General features: G+C 42.1%; 1 protein-coding gene across 13 annotated transcripts in view; it reads left to right on the forward strand.

Moving 5' to 3' along the window:
* The window catches only part of cdh23 (cadherin-related 23), a 1156658-nt gene that overhangs the window by 663090 nt on the left and 479332 nt on the right, over window positions 1-14236 (forward strand). For 12 of the 13 annotated variants that reach the window (XM_072282605.1, XM_072282606.1, XM_072282607.1 and 9 more), the window contains exons 17-18: window positions 6110-6237; window positions 13942-14014. In XM_072282605.1, the coding sequence (XP_072138706.1) occupies window positions 6110-6237; window positions 13942-14014 (201 nt within the window). The remainder of the gene's footprint in view (window positions 1-6109; window positions 6238-13941; window positions 14015-14236) is intronic. The other variant, XM_072282617.1, reaches the window with a different exon arrangement.

Here is a 14236-nt window from a genome sequence, read left to right on the forward strand (position 1 = left end):
GCCATGAGAAGGCTGTGGCGAGCAGGATTAAGGAAAACCCCTAGGCATTCTACAAGTATGTGAAGAGCAAGAGGATAAGACATGAGAGAATAGGACCAATCAAGTGTATATGGAACCGGAGGAGGTAGTGGAGGTACTTAGTGAGTACTTTGCTTCAATATTCACTACGGAAAAGGACCTTGGTGATTGTAGGGATGACTTAGAGTGGACTGAAAAGCTTAAGGATATAGACATTAAGAAAGAGGATGTACTGGAGATTTTGGAAAGCATCAAGTTGGATATGTCACTGGGACCGGATGAGACATACCCCAGGCTACTTTGGGAGGCGAGTGAGGAGATTGCTGAGCCTCTGGCAATGATCTTTGCATCATCAATGGGGACGGGAGAGATTCCGGAGGATTGAAGGACTGCAGATGTTGTTCCCTTATTCAAGAAGAGTAGAGATAGCCCAGGAAATTATAGACCAGTGAGTCTTAATTCAGTGGTTGGTAAGTTGATGGAAAAGATCCTGAGAGGCAGGATTTATGAACATTTGGAGAGGCATAATATGATTAGAAATAGTCAGCATGGCTTTGTCAATAGCAGGCTGTGCCTTATGAGTCTGATTGAATTTTTGAGGATATGACTGAACACATTGATGAAGGTAGAACAGTCGATGTAGTGTATATGGATTTCAGCAAGGCATTTGATAAGGTACTCCATGCAAGGCTTATTGAGAAAGTAAGGAGGCATGGGATTCAAAAGGACCTTGCTTTGTGGATCCCGAATTGGCTTGCCCACAGAAGGCAAAGAGTGGATGTAGAAGGGTCATATTCTGCATGGAGGCGGGTGACTAGTGGTGTGCCTCAGGGATCTGTTCTAGGACGATTTCTCTTCGTGATTTTTATAAATGACCGGGATGAGGAAGTGGAGGGATGGGTTAATAAATTTGCTGATGACACCAAGGTTGGGGGTGCTGTGGATAGTGTGGATGGCTGTCAGAGGTTATAGCAGGACATCGATAGGATGCAAAACGGGGCTAAGAAGTGGCAGATGGAGTTCAACCCAGATAATTGTGAGGTGGTTCATTTTGGAAGGTCAAATATGTTGACAGAATAAAGTATTAATTGTAAAACTCTTGGCAGTGTGGAGATTCAGAGGGATCTTGGGGTCAGAGTCCATAGGACATTCAAAGCTGCTGCATAGGTTGACTGTGTGGTTAAGAAGGCATACGCTGTATTGGCTTTCATCAACCGTGGGACTGAGTTCAAGAACTGAGGGGTAATGTTGCAGCTATATAGAATCCTGATCAGATCCCACTCGGAGTACTGGTCGCCTCACTACAGCAAGGATGTGGAAACTATAGGAAGGGTGCTGAGGAGACTTACGAGGATGTTGCCTGGATTGGCAAGCATGCCTTATGAGAATAGGTTGCGTGAACTTGGTCTTTTCTCTTTGGAGTGACAGATAATGAGAGATGACCTGATAGAGGTGTATAAGATGATGAGAGGCATTGATCATGTGGACAGTCAGAGGCTTTTTCCTAGGGCTGAAATGGCTAGCATGAGAGGGCACAGTTTTAAGGTGCTTGGAAGTAGGTGCAGAGGGGATGTCAGGGGTAAGTTTTTTATGCAGTGAGTGGTGAGTGTGTGGAATGAGCTGCCAGTGATGGTGGTGGTCGCGGATGCAATAGGGTCTTTTAAGAGATCCTTGGATAGGTACGTGGAGCTTAGGAAAATAGAGGGCTATGGGTAGCCCTAGGTAATTTCTAAAGTAAGTGCATGTTCGGCACAGCATTGTGGGCTGAAGGGCCTGTATTGTGCTGTAGGTTTTCTATGTTCTATGTTCTATCTTTTTTCATCGTAAGTATAGCAAGTATATGGAATGTGCTTCCAGAGGAGTTGATCAAAGCAGGTAGAGTAACCACATTTAAAAGGTACTTGAAGAGATACTGTACATGAATAGGATGGATTTAAAGGGGTATGGGCCAAATGCAAACAAGTGAGACATTGTCAGTACCTCCAGTTGAACTTTATCTTTTGGTGTGTTTTCCCCCTAGCCGTCAGTCTGTGGTTTTGTATTGCCATGTGCTCCTGTCCTGCTCCTGCGCTACTCCAGCCCCTGTATTACTGAGTGCTCCTGCTCTACTCCAGCCCCTGTATTACTGAGTACTCCGTCTCTCACCTGTTTCTCATTATTATCTGTTTTGCTGCCACTTCTGTCTCGTTGTGCTCCACCTATCATCTGCCTCTCTGTTTATTGCTCAGTGTATTTCAGTCCCGTGTTTTCACCTGTTTGATGCCTGATTGTACCAGTGCATTTTCCTGAGCCTTTCCAGCACTCGTATCTGTACTCTCTCTCTGTCTGAATATCGACTCTGCCTGTTTCCCGATTCTGGTTTCTGGATTTCTCTGGATGTTTTCATCTCTGCCTGAACTTTGATGCAGACTTTGTTGCCTCCCCTGGATTTGCTACTCAGTAAGTATCACGGTGCGCACAGTACTTGGTCTGCAATTGGGTCCCTGCTTCAGCGTCCTGACAGACATACATAGATGTGAATCTTGGTTAGCTAGGATCATTGGGGGCCAAAGGGCTCATTCCTGTGCTGTATGACACTGTGATGCTGTGACTCTGCATGGTGGCCCTCCTGCCTGAGCAATGACTTGGACCCACACCAGTACAACAGGTCCACAGCAGATACCATCTCATTGACTCTTCGCTCAGCCATGGGGCATCTGGACTCCAAGGATATACATACTGTATCAGGATGCTTTTTATCAACTATTGCTCGGCTTTCAAAACTAATCAGTAAGCTTGAAGGCCTTGGCTTTAATACCTTCTTTTGAATTGAATCCTTGATTTCCTCACTTGCAGACCCCAGTCACTTTAGATTGGCAACATCATATCCTCCACAACTCCATCAGCATAGATGCACCATAAGGCTAAGTTCTTAGCCCCCTTCTCTACTCACCTTACACTTATGGTTGTGTGGCCAAACACATCTTCAGTGCAATTTTCAAGTTTGCTGATGACACCACCGTCATAGACCAAAGCAAAGGAGGTGACAAATTTGCACATAGTAGGGAGACTGAAAATCAGAATGGTGCCACAACAACCTCATAGTCAATGTCAGTAAGACCAAGGAGCTGATTATTGACCAGGGGGAGGAAACCAGAGGTCCGTGAGCCAGTCATCAGAGGAGGGGAGTGTCAGCAACTTTAAATTTCTCAGTGTTATCATTCCAGAAGACCTGTCCGTGGCCCAGAGCATAAGTGCAATTACGATGAAAGCACAGCAGCGCCTCTACTTCCTTAGGCATGACATCCAGAAACTTCAAGAGATTTGTTGTGGAAAGTATATTGACCGGCTGCATCACAGCCTGGTATGGAAACACCAATGCCCTTGAAAAGAAAATCCTACAAAGGTAGTGGATCCAGTCCAGTCCGTCATGCGTGAAACCCTCCCCACCATTGAGCACATCTACATGGAGCATTGTCACAGGAAAGCAGCGTCCATTGTCAGGGACTTTGACTACCCTGGTCACGCATTCTTGTTGCTGCCGCCATCACGAAGAAGGTACAGGAGCCTCAGAACTCGCAGCAAGAGGTTAGGAACAGTTATTACCTCTCAGTCATAAGGCTCTTGAACCAAAAAGGATAACTTCACTCAACTTCACTTGCCCTGTCATTGAAATGTTTCCACAACCTGTGGATTCACTTTCAAGGATGCTCCATCTCATGTTCTTGATAATTATGGCTCATTTGTTTACTTTTTTTCACTTTTTCTCAGCTGAAACTGGTAAAACCTGAGGTATGGGCACAAGCATGCTCATTTGTCAATTGCTAAGAACTTCCAGACTATTCTAGTGATGTTTAATATTATGGCTTTCTGAAGATTTACATAGATATTACTAATTGTTTGATGCAATTGTGTAGTGCCTTTGGGATGATACCAGTTGTAGACATTACTACCGTGACAAAATATACCTTGTTTATGTTCCAAAATCTTTCAATTTCCTCTCTTATTTCAGCTTATTTCTGTGTTTTTCCCTTATGTTATACATGTTTGGAATGGCTAATCTATTACATCAGTTATTCTTGCTTGTTTATCCTGTATTATTATATCCAGACGGTTGTTATGGATCTTTCTATCTGTAATAACTGATCAGTCATAATATAATAAGTGGTATTCTGACTCTAAAACTGGATCAGGCTTGTATTATAGTAGGGTGTGATTTCATCTGTGAGTTTGTATTTTAAAGCTAGATTTTGATGAATGATGTTTGTCACTTGATAGTTCCTGTGTAAGTAATCAGATTCTGTTAAACTGCTACAGGATCCCGTAAGGTATTGGATTGTTTCTGTTTTTTCTCAGCATTATTATTATTTCTTTCTTTTAGTACTTGCACAGTTTGTTGTCTTTTGTACACTAGTTTTATGCCCAGTTCGTGAGGCTTTTCATTGATTCTGGTTATTGAATTTATTGAGTACTTCAAGAAAATGAATCTCAGGGTATTGTGACATATATGTACCTTGATATTAAATTTACTTTGAACTTTAGTCTTACTGCATTCAGATTGGTCTACAAGGGAAATCTTGCTTAAATTGTACTGAACTTTGATGAGACAACATCTGAAATACCATAGAGATACAAGCCAATGCAGATGCTGTAATCTGGAGCAACACCCAAAAAGCTGGAGGAACCCAGTATCTATGATTGACAGGGTCTCAGCTCAAAATATTGACTGCCCATTTCTCTTCATAAATGCTGTCCTACCTACTGAATTCCTTTAGCTTTTGGTGTGTTGCGCCTAAAGTACTGTGTGCATTTTGGTTTGACAATTGAGGCAATACATACAAATCAGAGATGGTGTGGAATCACTGGGTTAATTCATTGATTACAAGTGAAATTGAGTTGGATGTGTCTGAACTTACTGGAGTTTAACCAAATGAGAGGTGGTTTCCTTGATTCAAATAAGATTCAGAGAGAGATTGCTAGGGACTGAGTCCAGAATCTCGCTAACACAAGGGATACTGCAGATGCTGGAAATCCAGAGTAACACACACAGTATGCATGAGGAACTGAGCAGATCAGGCAGCGTCTATGGAAAGGAATAAAGAGTCAATATTTCATCAGGACTCTTTACTCTTTTCCATAGATGCTGCCTGGCCTGCTGTGTTCACCAGCAACGTTTATGTGTGTTCCAGCATTTTGTGTTTGTTACTCTGGTAGGATAAGGAGTAAGATACTTAAGTCTGAGATGAAAAGAAATTTCTTCATTTGGAACATTGTGACTCTTAAAAATATCTTCTCCCAGTGGCTGGTGGATGCTTGATTTTTGAGTATATCCAAAGTTGGTATTTTGAATGAAGGGCATTGAGGGATATGGGAATTGGGCAGAAAAGTGAAGTTGAATCATCCATGATCTTCATGATAGAACAGGCACAAATCCTATTCCTAATCCCTGTGTTTTTATAAATGTAAATACTTCTGGCAGAGGTGGCTGGTTTTTTTTTAAGGAAGTCTTTAAGCCTTGTAATTCTTTCAACTGCAAACATCAAGCTCATAGGATTTAATTTTGGCAGTCACCCAAGAATTGCATTCATCCTTTTGACAGCAAACTAATGCAGTGCTGGTGAAATCCAGGAAAAGAGAGAAACAATCTATCCTAAGTATATCAGGGACATACTTCCTGGCTTTTATAGTTTCTATTTCACATCTGCCAGCATGCAGGAATCTTCCACTTGACTGCCTGAAATTTTCTGTTTATGGCTCAACTGCAGATCACAACTGATTGTTCCTTTAACTTGATGTTGTTAATTACAGTCAAGAAATTATTATTGGTCCCTGTAGTGGGCAAGTACTTTATATATGTCCTTATGATAGTCCTTTTCTTAAATTTTAATTAAAAATGTCCAGAAGTCAAAGTTCCTGTCTCTAGAGATGTGTTTTGCATTGAAGCAGGCAATTAATCTTCACAGTCATCAAGAAAAGTTTAAATTGTTATCTGTTACTGAAAAGGATATAATAAAATGTAAACAGAAAAAATCTACTGTTGCATTCCAGGGCTGATAACTTTTATGAAGTATTGAGTAGTATTAACCTTCCTCAATGTTGTTTTGTTTTCTAGTTGTTATTGTCACAAGACCCATTGACTTCGAGCAGGTACCAGGAGGATTTGTCTACCTGACCATTATGGCTAAAGATGCCGGAACTCCTCCTCTCCATAGTACAGTGCCTGTGATTGTTGAAGTTTTTGTAAGTATGACTTGGCCAATGTTCGTTGTTCAATCGCTTAAAGCAACACTGATTCATTCGGGAAGTGATAGGGATTTGTGGTGACTTTCCTATCATGAACATAGGATCTTGGTCAGTACCTTAGTGCCAATACCAGAGAGGGAACAAAACCTACAACAAAATAGAGGATGTTGGCAGAACTCATTGGGTCAAGCAGCATCTATAAAAATGGAAACAGAGTTGAAGTTTCAGACCCAAATCCATTCAGTGGTACGGGAAGTTCTGAGTAGAGGTCCTAGAACTGAAACTGGTTATCCTTCCATGGACACTGTCTAAAAACATTTTCTGTTTTTATTTCTAACAAGAGAAAATCTGTAGATGCTGGAATTCTAAGCAACACACACAAATTGCTGGAGGAGGTCAGCAGGCCAGGCAGCACCTATGGAAAAGAGTACAGTCGACGTTTTGGCCTGCTAAGTTCCTCCAGCATTTTGAGTGTGTTGCTTCTGTTGTTATTTCAGATTTTCAGTCCATGCAATTTTCTTCCATTTATCAACAGTTTACAGAGTGGGCAGCATGGTAGTGTAGGGGTTAGCGTAATCCTGTTACAGCAACTGGAAGCCTGAGTTCAATTCCTTCCTCTGTAAGAAGTCTGTATGTTCTCCTTGTGACCACACGTGTTTCCTCTGGGTGCTCCAGTTTTCTGCCCCATGGATGTAATTGGGCAGCATGTGTTCATTGGGCCAGATACTTATTTAAAAAAAAAAAAAAATCTGTATAAAAAAGTGTCCGAACTATTTTCCAAGTGTGTTAGAAACCTGAGTAAGTTGTTTGAGCCGTATATATTAGCCCTGTTCCTCTTTAAATTAGCAATTTTCTTCACCCATTTGTGAATAAAGCCCAACTGAAATATCACGATCACTTAGTCTCTTGGTGATGCCTTGAATGGTTTAAATTATCTCAAATTAATAAATTATGAAAGTTGATGACATTCATTGGGGCCACTCATAACAAGCGGCAAATTCACATTATAGTGTGCAAGTGAATGATTAATTATTCCAAGAATTGTCGGTTGAGGTTAGAGATTTGGCCCGCAGATGAAGCGGTGACTACATTTCACAACATTTATGAAATTTCCAGTCTCTTCCTGGAGCTGCGATGCTAGTGGACTCTGGTGAACAATACAGTCCTTTTCCAAGAGAAAGGAATCAAAACTTAGATGGTACAGGTTTAAGGTGAGAGAAGGATTTAAAAGGGACCTGAAGAGCAACTTATTCATGCAGAGGGTGGATTGTCAAATACCCCTCCCATCCTTTCCACAATCCTCTTTGACCTCCCACCGGGTATGAGAGTGTATTGCTCTAAGTGCCAAGCCGAATTGGAGAGGTCAAGAAATGGCTTCTTCAGCAGCAAAATCCAGATCTGAAGTGAATCACTGGGCAGCGCATTCAAGGCCCGGAGCAATTCGCCGTGGCGAGGCCCGGGCTCTAATGCGAGGTACAATCCAGTGTTTGGACAATCTAAGTGCCAGCCTGTAAGGCAGGGTGTCAAAAGTCGGGCGAGGTAGGATCACTCTGGGCGCCAAGCCGACTTGGAGAGATTGAGGACAGCTCCTTCAGCAGCTAAATCTAGGCCCAGAGCAATTTGTGGGGCGGGTCCTAGTGCGAGGTTTGGACACTTAAATGCTGGCGCAGATAATCTGGGGGGTTTGCCTCTCCATGACGCTAAGGCTGTGAGACTTCCCCAGGCTGCTGTGCTTTGTGTCTGTGAACTTTGTAGCAACGTGCCTGCTAAAATAATGAATTGAATACTGAGGCTTTGGGCCTACTCCAGGCTGCTCCGCAGATTTGGATCTAATGACTCAATTTGGTTCGGAATGCTGTTGTTGTTGCTCACTTTTGATGTTTATATGATTTGCTTTGTTTTTTTTTACTCTTTTTCTATGGCCACTGGGGCAGGGGTTGGTCTTATTTTTTTTAAATTGGGTTCTTTCAGGTTCCTTACTTTGCAACTGCCTGTAAGCAAACAAATCTCAAGTTTGTATAATTTATACATTCTTTGATGATCGATGCACTTTGAAACTTTGAAACCATCAGGCAAAAGGGACCATAGTATAATAACCAGAACTGACAAGCTAGATAACAGCTTCCTTCCCCAGGCTTTTAGACTTCTTAGCACCCTGCTGCCATCTAGCACACGTGTATACCCTGTCTGAAAGCTCTGCTGGCCGCTCCCCAACTCATAGGTACACTCTCATCCTACGCTGGTCATTTTTCATCTTTTATTGCTGCTGTTTCACATATTTATACTACCACTTGTTTTATTATAATAGTGCCAGTTACATTGTACTATCTTAGAACAAGCATACACCCCATACTTTAGGTAAGCCTGTCAATTTCAGGCCATGTCACTCAGGGACTGGTGCTAATATTATTTTGTGACTGTATGCACTGGATAATTACTACATGTGCGTGTACCTGTATTTTATTTTGCACCCCGGTCCCAGAGGAAGGATGTTTTATTCAACTGTATGTGTATGTAGGGTTGAATGATAATAAACTTGAATGAACTGACAGGCAAGGTGGTTGAGGCAGGTACAATAACAAACAGGTAAGTGGATAGAACAGGGATATAGTTCAAATTCAGGCAAATGGGACGAGATTGGATGGGCATTTTGATCGTAATGATTGATTTGGGTTGAAAGCCGTTTGGTGCTAGAGGACCCAAGTCTGAAATAAATATTGTAAATACTTAGATGTCAGACGTTAACAACTCTGAAGTTCAGAGAATGTTGAGTTAAGAGTCCAAACTCCACTCAGAAATCTTGAACTCTCAAATCCCCTGCTCTGAGGCAATTCAAGCTTCCCATACTTTCAAAGGCTCTTCATTCAATGTAGGTAATAACCTCAAGCAAGCCAGAGATGAGCTGAGTTATTCATGACGTGGTATCTGTGGCCTTGACACCTACAAAGGGACATCCCAGAGCAACATCTTGTCTCAGGTGACCAAGAAGTGCTTTTTTTTATTTTTGTAAATAAAGCCTGAGCTGAGCTTTGTAGATTTTCCATTAATATTTAATCAGAGGCTGGTGCACGATTCTTTGGAAAGAAGCTTGTAGCATTTGTTATTTAAAAGCCTGGTAGCAGTGTTCATGATGAGTTCAATTTACCATAAACCATTGAAGGTGCCATTCAGTCATGTAACTGAGACCTTATTAGTAAATTCCTTGGCCTTTAGTCATGACAATCGAAGTGAAATTCTAACTTTGAAACATAGAAAACCTACAACACAATACAGGCCCTTCGGCCCACAATGCTGCGCCGAACATGTGTTTACTTTAGAAATTACCTAGGGTTACCCTTAGCTCTCAATTTTACTAAACTCCATGTACCTATCCAGCAATCTCTTAAAATGACCCTATTATATCCACCTCCACCACTGTCGCCAGCACCTCATTCCACGCACTCACCACTCTCTGCGTTTTTAAAAAAAAAAACAACTTACCCCTGGCATTTCCTCTATACCTGCTTCCAAGCACTTTAAAACTGTGCCCTCTCATGTTATCCATTTCAGCCCTGGGAAAAAGCCTCTCACTATCTGCACGATCAATGCCTCTCATCATCTTATACACCTTAATCAGGTCACCTCTCATCCTCCGTCACTCCAAGGAGAAAAGGCACAAAATAATCTGCAGATGCTGGGGTCAAAGCAACACTCACAACACGCTGGAGGAACTCAGCAGGTCGGGCAGCATCCGCGGAAAAGATCGGTCAATGTTTCGGGCCAGAACCCTTCGTCAGAACTGTAGAGGGAAGGGGCAGAGGCCCTATAAAGAAGGTGGGGGGAGGGTGGGAAGGAGAAGGCTGGTAGCTTCCAGGTGAAAAACCAGTAAGGGGAAAGTTAAAGGGGGGAGGCAGGGAGGTGATAGGCAGGAAAGGTGAAGAAGGAATAGGGGAAAACACAATGGGTAGTAGAAGGAGGCGGAACCATGAGGGAGGTGATAGGCAGCTGGGGGAGGGGGCAGAGTGACATAGGGATAGAGGAAGGGAGGGGGAGGGAATTACTGGAAGTTGGAGAATTCTATGTTCATACCAAGGGGCTGGAGACTACCTAGGCAGTATATGAGTTGTTGCTCCCCCAACCTGAGTTTAGTCTCATCATGGCAGTAGAGGAGGCCATGTATGGACATATCTGAATGGGGGTGGGAAGCAGAGTTGAAGTGGGTGGCTACTGGGAGAGCCTGTCCGTTTTAGCGGATGGAGCAGAGGTGCTCGACGAAGCGGTCCCCCAATCTGCGTCGGGTTTCACCGATGTAGAGGAGGCTGCACCGGGAGCACCAGATGCAATAGATGACCCCAACAGATTCACAAGTGAAGTGTTGCCTCACTTGGAAGGACTGTTTGGGGCCCTGAATGGTGGCAAGAGAGGAGGTGTAGGGACAGGTGTAGCACTTGCACTTACAGGGACTGGACAGGACAACTTCCATACCAGGTTGTGATGCACCCTAGAAGAATGCTTTCTACAGTGCATCTATAAAAATTAGTGAGGGTTTTAGGAGACAGGCCAAATTTCTTCAGTTTTCTCAGGAAATAAAGGTGATGGTGGGCCGCCTTGGCAGTGAACTCTGCTTGGTTGGACCAAGTCAGGTCATTTGTGATATTGACCTTAAGGAACTTAAAGCTTTTGACCTGTTCCACTTGCGCACCACCGATGTAAATTGGGTCGTGTGGTCCACTATTCCTTCTGAAGTTAACAACCAATTCCTTCATTCTTTAAGGTCCTTTGTTACTGTGGATCCTGTCTTTCTTCCGTCAATCATAAAACTTGTCCTTGGCAGACCTCAGGGATTTGATCCGTGACTTTGTGGAGCATCACCATTGGTTCTCAAAATTTTTAATATGACCATGAACCCAATGTCTGCCTTCATCCAAAATAAGCACAAGTTACTGTAGCTTAACTTGCTTTTGAGCTTCAACATGTTTGACAAGGCTGTCAGACTGGGCAATTAAGTTTAATCACAGTAAAGACAGCCAGCCCCAGAGATCTGTTTCATAAATATGCAGTTCTGCCTTGGCTTTTGCTTTTAACCTCTTTAAATATTTACATTAAAGCAAATTAACTGCCTCAATTTTTAACTACAACTTGCCAAAATGTTATTAAAGCTAAAATATATATATTGAAATCATAACCACTATATGGAAGTGCAATGGTATTCAAAAGCTAGAAAAGTATGGCTGATTAATTTGACTCATAACCTGGATAATGGAATGGAGATCATGTTGTAAAATTTTACTGGAATTCCTGTTTTCTCTGTGGAGAGAAAAGCTTGTGTTTGTAACAGCTAGCACAACTTTTAAGTCATTTCAAAGGACTTATAAAGCTAAAGCAGTATTTCTTCCAAAATATTTTAATAGTTTTGATGCAATAAACATGACAGCTAAATCCCACTTGCTTCAAAAAGGCAACTATGTACCAGTGCCAAAGAAGAATAATGTGGGCTGCCTTAATGACTATGGCCCAATAGCACTCACATTGACAATGATGAAATGCTTTTGAGAGGTTGGTTATGACTAGACTGAACTCCTGCCTCAGCAAGGACCTGGACCCATTGCAATTTGCCTTTCGCCACAATAGGTCAATGGCAGATAAAATCTCAATCTCTCTCCACATGGCTTTAAACCACCTAGACAACACAAACACCTACGTCAGGATGCTGTTCATTGACTATAGCTCAGCATTTAATACCATCATTCCCACAATGCTGATTGAGAAGTTGAAGAACCTGGGCCTCTGTACTTCCCTCTGCGATTGGATCATTGACTTCCGAACTGGAAGACCACATTCTGTGCGGATTGGTGATAACATATCCTCCACACTGACGATTAACACTGGCGCACCTCAGGTGTGTGTGCTTAGCCCACTGCCCTACTCCCTGTATACACATGACTGTGTGACTAGGCATAGTTCAAATAGCATCTACTTTAGCTGATGATACAACCATTGTTGGTAGAATCTCAGGTGGTGACGAGAGGGCGTACAGGAGTGAGATTTGCCAACTATTGGAGTGGTGCCGAAGCAACAACCTGGCACTCAACGTCAGTAAGATGAAAGAGCTGATTGTGGACTTTAAGAAGGGTAAGACAAAGGAACACATACCAATCCTCATAGAGGGATCAGAAGTGGAGAGAGTGAGCAGCATCAAGTTCCTGGGTGTCAAGATCTCTGAGGATCTAACCTGGTCCCAACATATCAATGTAGTTATAAAGAAGGCAAGACAATGGCTATACTTTATTAGGAGTTTGAAGAGATTTGGCATGTCAACAAATACACTCACAAACTTCTATAGTTGTATCATGGAGAGCATTCTGACAGGCTGCATCACTGTCTGGTATGGAGGGGCTACTACACAGGACCAAAAGAAGCTGCAGAAAGTTGTAAATCTAGTCAGCTCCATCTTAGGTACTAGCCTACAAAGTACCCAGGACATCTTCAGGGAGTGGTGTCTCAGAAAGTCAGTGTCCATTATTAAGGACCTCCAGCACCCAGGGCATGCCCTTTTCTCACTGTTACTGTCAAGTAGGAGGTACAGAAGCCTGAAGGCACACACTCAGCGATTCAGGAACAGCTTCTTCCTCTCTGCCATCTGATTCCTAAATGGACATTGAAACTTTGGACACTACCTCACTTTTTTAATGTACAGTAGTTCTGCTTTTGCACATTTTTAAAAATCTACTTAATATACGTAATTGATTTGTTTGTTTATTATTATGTTTTTTTTCTCTCTCTGCTAGATTATGTATTGCATTGAACTGCTGCCGCTAAGTTAACAAATTTCACGTCACATATCGGTGATAATAAACCTAATTCTGATTCTGATAATACAGCAAGTTCTCAGTGTATTGCTCCTCTTCGGGTATGGTGAGGAGCAATGAATATTTGATTGGATATCAGAGATAACTCTGTGAAGAAGTGCCATTCAACTTCTTGTGATCATTCAGAAAGATCATAGAACATTGAAAAGGATTAGCCCATGCTGTTAAGAACAATGATATATAAATGCATTAATCTCTTCTGCTTGCATATGGCCTATATCCTGCCATTCTCTGCATGTTCATGTGACTATCTAAAAGCCTCTTGAACATTACTATTGTGCCTGCCTCCACCATCACCCCCGACAGTACATTCCAGGCACCCACCGTTCTCTGTGTATAAAAAAACTTGCCCTGCACTTGAACTTAACCCCCTCATTGTTAATGCATGCCCTCTAGTCTTGGACATTTTGACCTTGGGGGAAAGATAACAGTTGTCTACTCCATCTATGTCTCTCATCATTTTGTTAACCAATTTTAGGTCTCCCTTCACCTACTGCGACTCTAGAGCAAACAACTAAAGTTTATCCAGCTTCTCCTTAAAAGTATGGCCGATTAATTTGACTGAGAATACGGAACTAATCATTAAACAAAACCTGTAGACTCACTTTCAAGGACTCTACAACTCATGTTCTCTGTGTAGTTTATTTATTTATTCTTTCTGTTATTATTTTTTCAGATTTTCACAGTTTGTCATTTGTCATTGGTTGCTTGTCAATCTTTGTGTGTAGTTTTCCAATGATTCTATCATGCTTCTTCATTCTGCTATGAATATCCACAAGAAAGTGAAATACAGGGTAGTATTTGGGGACTTTGGATTTTGAACTAATTTATTCCTATCTCTGCTTTCTCATAGGATGAAAATGACAATTCTCCAACTTTCAGCCAGTCTTCCTATGTAATGGCAGTCCCTGAAAACATCATCGCAGGTGATTTGCTGGGAGAACATTGCATAGCCTGAAATATGAGAGTAAAGGAAGGATTGAAGGAGATATGAATGGCAAGGTTTTTTTTACTCAGAGCGGTAGGTGCCTGGAACATGCTGCCAGGAACAATTGTGGAAGCAGGCGTAATTGTGGCACTTAAGCTTTTCAACATGTGAATATGCAGGATGGAGGGATATGAATCACGTACAGACAGAAAAGGGTTAG

The sequence above is a fragment of the Mobula birostris genome, chromosome 18 (assembly GCF_030028105.1).
Source record: "Mobula birostris isolate sMobBir1 chromosome 18, sMobBir1.hap1, whole genome shotgun sequence".
NCBI lineage: Eukaryota > Metazoa > Chordata > Chondrichthyes > Myliobatiformes > Myliobatidae > Mobula > Mobula birostris.